General features: G+C 39.2%; 3 protein-coding genes across 3 annotated transcripts; 2 read left to right on the plus strand and 1 right to left on the minus strand.

The window, feature by feature from the left end:
• Positions 1–368: 368 nt before the first annotated feature.
• Positions 369–1,466, plus strand: JH06_1704 (ADP-ribosylation factor GTPase-activating protein; the record flags this gene model as incomplete). Its single annotated transcript, XM_014672382.1, has 8 exons — positions 369–425; positions 457–555; positions 587–765; positions 794–868; positions 899–989; positions 1,020–1,090; positions 1,121–1,275; positions 1,306–1,466. The coding sequence occupies 8 exons, from the start codon at positions 369–371 to the stop codon at positions 1,464–1,466; spliced, it is 888 nt and encodes a 295-aa protein (XP_014527868.1).
• Positions 1,467–1,476: 10 nt separating this feature from the next.
• On the minus strand, positions 1,477–3,063 carry JH06_1705 (26S proteasome subunit; the record flags this gene model as incomplete). Its single annotated transcript, XM_014672383.1, has 8 exons — positions 1,477–1,623; positions 1,654–1,734; positions 1,765–2,277; positions 2,308–2,436; positions 2,468–2,653; positions 2,685–2,809; positions 2,841–2,928; positions 2,962–3,063. 8 exons carry the CDS (start codon positions 3,061–3,063, stop codon positions 1,477–1,479), a joined length of 1,371 nt encoding a protein of 456 aa, XP_014527869.1.
• A 213-nt stretch (positions 3,064–3,276) lies between these two features.
• On the plus strand, positions 3,277–3,779 carry JH06_1706 (hypothetical protein; the record flags this gene model as incomplete). Its single annotated transcript, XM_014672384.1, has 2 exons — positions 3,277–3,474; positions 3,504–3,779. 2 exons carry the CDS (start codon positions 3,277–3,279, stop codon positions 3,777–3,779), a joined length of 474 nt encoding a protein of 157 aa, XP_014527870.1.
• Between the last annotated feature and the right edge of the window lie 766 nt (positions 3,780–4,545).

Consider the following 4,545-nt stretch of genomic DNA (forward strand, 5'->3'; position numbering starts at 1 on the left):
ACGAAGTTCTATTCCAGGAGAAGAAGAAGTAAACTTAGGTTCCACGAAAATATCCTTATCACATATGTTTTCGATCACAATTTCTCTTCCAGTTGGTCTTTACATTAGGATCCCTTTCCATGTCCCATACATTCCATAACTGTAAACATCTCCAAAGTTAATTGATTCTTCCGATCCTTCAATCCGGATCATACTATCCAACTGACGAACCGTGAACGAATAAGGAATGCCGATTTGTTGAAAATCCAGAGGAGTTTGGGAATTATGATATTCAAACATTTTCTGCAATTCCAAAACTTACTATAATTCATTCCTTTCCTAAACTAATTCATATTTCGTTGACTCCGTTGTCTTGGGATAGAATAATCATGAGTCGTATGCCAGTAGAAGTATTCAATGAATTGCGCAAGATGCCTGGAAATAGTGTTTGTGTCAATTTGTCTTTTCTGAATGTAGGTTTGCGCCGACTGTGGAGCAGCAAGACCTCAGTGGGCATCTGTATCATATGGTACGTTTATTTGCTTGAGTTGCTCGGGGAAGCATCGAGGTTTGGGAGTCCAAAATGGTTGGATATTGTGATCTCTAGGTTCATGTGAGCTTTGTACGTTCAGTTCAAATGGATTCGTGGACAGATAAGGAGATTAAGGCAATGAAGGAAGGCGGCAATCAGGCCTTATTAGATTTTTTCGACAAATACAATATTCCTAGAGATGTTCCAATTGAAAAGAAGTATAATTCTGCTGCTGCAGAATTATATCGCGAAATGTATTAGTTCTCAAGATATTTCATGTAGAATCAAAGCAAAAGTAGACGGAAGAGAACCTCCAACGGAACTGCCTCGCCCATTGGAAGACTTTTCGCATTTTGAGTACTAGAAGGTTTGTTGATTCATGTAAAGAACGTCCAGTGGAGCTGCAGAAGCGCATATGCAACAAGAAGCACAAGAACGATTGAATGCCAAGTTTGGAGAAGAAGGCCTTGCTCATCAAGTATGGGTGATTAACTGCGATGAAAGCTAGTCTATGGGGTCTACTCCTGTTGAACCAGATGTGAATCCTTTGGGAGTTGACATTGCAAAGACAGTTGATGAGTAGGAAAGGACTTGGTTGGTTACCCTTAGTTTGACAAAAACCCTTACGGATATGGGAGCAGGAGTGGTGAAAACCATCAAAGAATCAAAGATCACAGAAAGTATTGGGAATGGTGTCCAAACAGTAAAAGAGAAGTTAACAGATCCAAATCTCCAGAATGAGATTCGAGATGGTGTTCAAAATGGTAAGTGAAAGTGATTATGTTGAAGAATAGGATGGAACTGGCTTTCAGGCACGGCAATATCTCTATGGAATACTGCAAGAGATACAGCAAGTTCAATTGCTGCAGAATTCATGGAAGAAGAACATGTTCCTAATGATCAACCTGCTGGAGGTACTATTCCACCTAGCAAGAGTAGTAATGATTTACAATGAATTGTATTTGTTAATAAACAGAAGACAGATATAATCCCTCAGGTTCCTTTGATTTCTTCCTAAAGAGAGTTTTCTTCTTTGCTTCTTCGAAATCAGCCATATTTACCTTCATTCTCCTCTCTTTTAATGCCATCATACCTGCTTCCATACAGATTGACTACAGCTCATTCTCTAATTCCTCTCCTACTCGGATATCAGCTCCTGATAAGTCATCCTTAGCTTCAATAAAAGCATCCAAATTCACATCCAGATCCAAACTCATCTTACTCTAATCATCATTAAGCATTCCTTCTCTCACCGTATGAATACTGAAAATACGACGTTTTGCTTCTGTATCTGGCAGAGGAAGCTTAATCTTACGATCAATACGACCAGGACGTAACAAAGCAGGATCCAATGTATCAATTCGATTTGTTGCCATGATCACTTTCACATCGCCACGGTCATCAAATCCATCCAATTGGTTCAACAGTTCCAACATCGTACGTTGCACTTCACGTGCACCTGACGAATCTGCATCATATCGTTTCGTACCAATCGAGTCTATTTCATCAATGAAGACAATTGAAGGAGCCAAATCCTTTGCTGTACTGAAAATATCTCTCACAAGTTTTGGACCTTCTCCTGCATACTTCTGAATCAGTTCACTTCCCACAAGACGTAAAAATGTAGCAGATGTCTTATTGGCTACTGCTTTTGCTAACAATGTCTTGCCTGTACCTGGTTCACCATAGAGAATAACTCCCTTGGGGGGTTTCACTCCTATTTCATCAAATAGCTCAGGATGGGTTAATGGTAATTCTACTGCCTCCTAAATGTGATCAGAAGAAGATAAACTGACTTTGATCTCCATTATCTGTTCATCTAAACCACCGATGTCTGCGTAAGTTTCTTCAGGAGCCTTTTCAACACGCATAACATCGACAGAACTGCTTGTATTCTTTGGCACAATACCAACGACGAAAAACGACTAGAAATTAGGAAAGGAAGAAATGGAGAACAATTGGATTTACAAGGACAGAACAGTTTGGTTCAAGGAGATCTCTGTCCACAAAGGAGGCAACACCAACTAGATATTGAAGAACACCTCGAAGACTGATAATAACGTGATCTTCATCGATAATCTCTTCAACCGTACAAATGTTCAGAGGAGATCCTCGAATAGACTCAATCGTCAATTCATTCTCCTATTCGTCATAGAACCAATCAAAAGCATACATCTTTTCCTCCCTCAGACTTTTTGGCTTCGGATTTGTTTCTGACATATTCTGTTTCTATTTGCAAGTAATCATACACACGTTGTAGTTGCAATAATCTCAGTTTGCATTTCGTTGAAGGTAAAACTATACTTCATCAACAAATCACCTCTCCAACTTGTTGGTATCTTATTAGCCAACCCAGCTCCTTGTTTGTTCTTCTTCAAAGCTCGAAGAGCCTTTTGACTCTTGGATTTCCCATCTTTCTATATCGTTTCATCATAAATTCGCTTTCCTACATCAATGTCTTCATCTTCCTCGGAATCACTATCCATGTCTCTCTTCTGCTTCTTCTCCTCTTCCTTCTTTACAATTTCTTCATTATGTTCCTCAACTTCCATATTTGAACTTTAACACGTAATCACGGAGGAAACAGTTGTATTATGAGAGAAATCAGTAAACATACAATACCGCGGGAATCAACAAGTATACGAAAACAAACATAGATAAGATAGGGATATGGAGAGTATCCTTGGATCGTCCTTCTATTGGTGATCTTCAAATGAATCCCTTGCATATCCCTTATTCTTTGAAACCCATTCTTTTCTTTCTTAATGCAAACTACAGACGACTGTCAGTATATTGAGCCTGATGCGAAGACGATGGAACTTCTGGACACTGGTGATGAGACCACAAGTCCCTCTGATAAGCTGAAGGAGGCCGGAAATACAATTAGTTCTTTCTTTCAAAAGGGTTGGAAGTCTCTAAAGAAGGGAGTTCAGACAACAAGTGAGCGAATCAAGGAGAGTGAAGTACGAATAGGATCGATTGACGATATTAGGTGGCTCAAAAGACGACCGAGAAGATGCAGCAGGTGAAGAATAGCGACTTTGGAAAGAAGGTGGCAAGTACCACTACAAAGACGAAAGATGCTGTAAAGGATACCATGAAAAAGAGTGGGAAGGCGATTAAGAATGGGTATGAAAAGGTCAAGGAGTCTGAATTTGCCAAGAAAACAAAGCAGCATATGGATGATGTTAGACAGAAGTTTACGAAACGATCCGCTGCTGTCCAATCCAGAGAATCTGTATCAATTGTTTGTTCCATCCACCAATAGAAATAGATTTGAGATATTATTGTATCTGCAACAAGAATAGAAACTAAAGAAATCATCATTAAACCAGTCACTTTTAGATGTAGTCTGTGATGGACGTACAGGCTCAAACTGGAGCTTGAAATGAACAGAGCTACTAATACCTACTTTGGACTTCCTTGAGAGAGAAGCAAGAGTGAGTCGATTTGGATGCTTCTAGGGATTAGTTCAGACTTTTACCATCACTTTCTGTTTCCGAAGCGGTGAAAAGGTTGTTTCTAGATATGAGATTATTCAATCATGTTTACTCTTTTTAGGAGTGTAGGATTCCATGAAGCAGGTAGTTTCCTTCTTCCATTGTGCCTGTTTTGTCGCAATCATATCTGTGTAATGGGATTGAATCTTTGCAATAATCTCTTTATTCTCTTTTTCTTTTCGTTGCATTGCCAATTCCAACTACAGTCATAATACTCAATCATTACTCACAGAGTGGATTTCAGGATCATTGCCTACATCAATAGGTGTTGTTTGTAAACTATAGAGTTCTTTCTCTAATTGTCGTTTTCTATCGAATAGTCCTTTCATATCCTCATCTGTGATGCGACTCTCTTTAGAAGAACTGGAGAGCTTCTGTACTTCCTTCTCTATCTCTTCCTTCTCTTTCTTCATTGTTGATAATGCTTCTTCCAGTCTACTTGTCTCCAGTTCAGTTCCAAGTGATACACAATATGTTTCCAAATCCTTCCGTTTCTGTTTTAGATGTGTCAACATTTCCTGATTTCCAGCTCCT

Source organism: Blastocystis sp. subtype 4, assembly GCF_000743755.1.
Source record: "Blastocystis sp. subtype 4 strain WR1 chromosome Unknown seqid_0095, whole genome shotgun sequence".
Lineage (NCBI taxonomy): Eukaryota > Bigyra > Opalinata > Blastocystidae > Blastocystis > Blastocystis sp. subtype 4.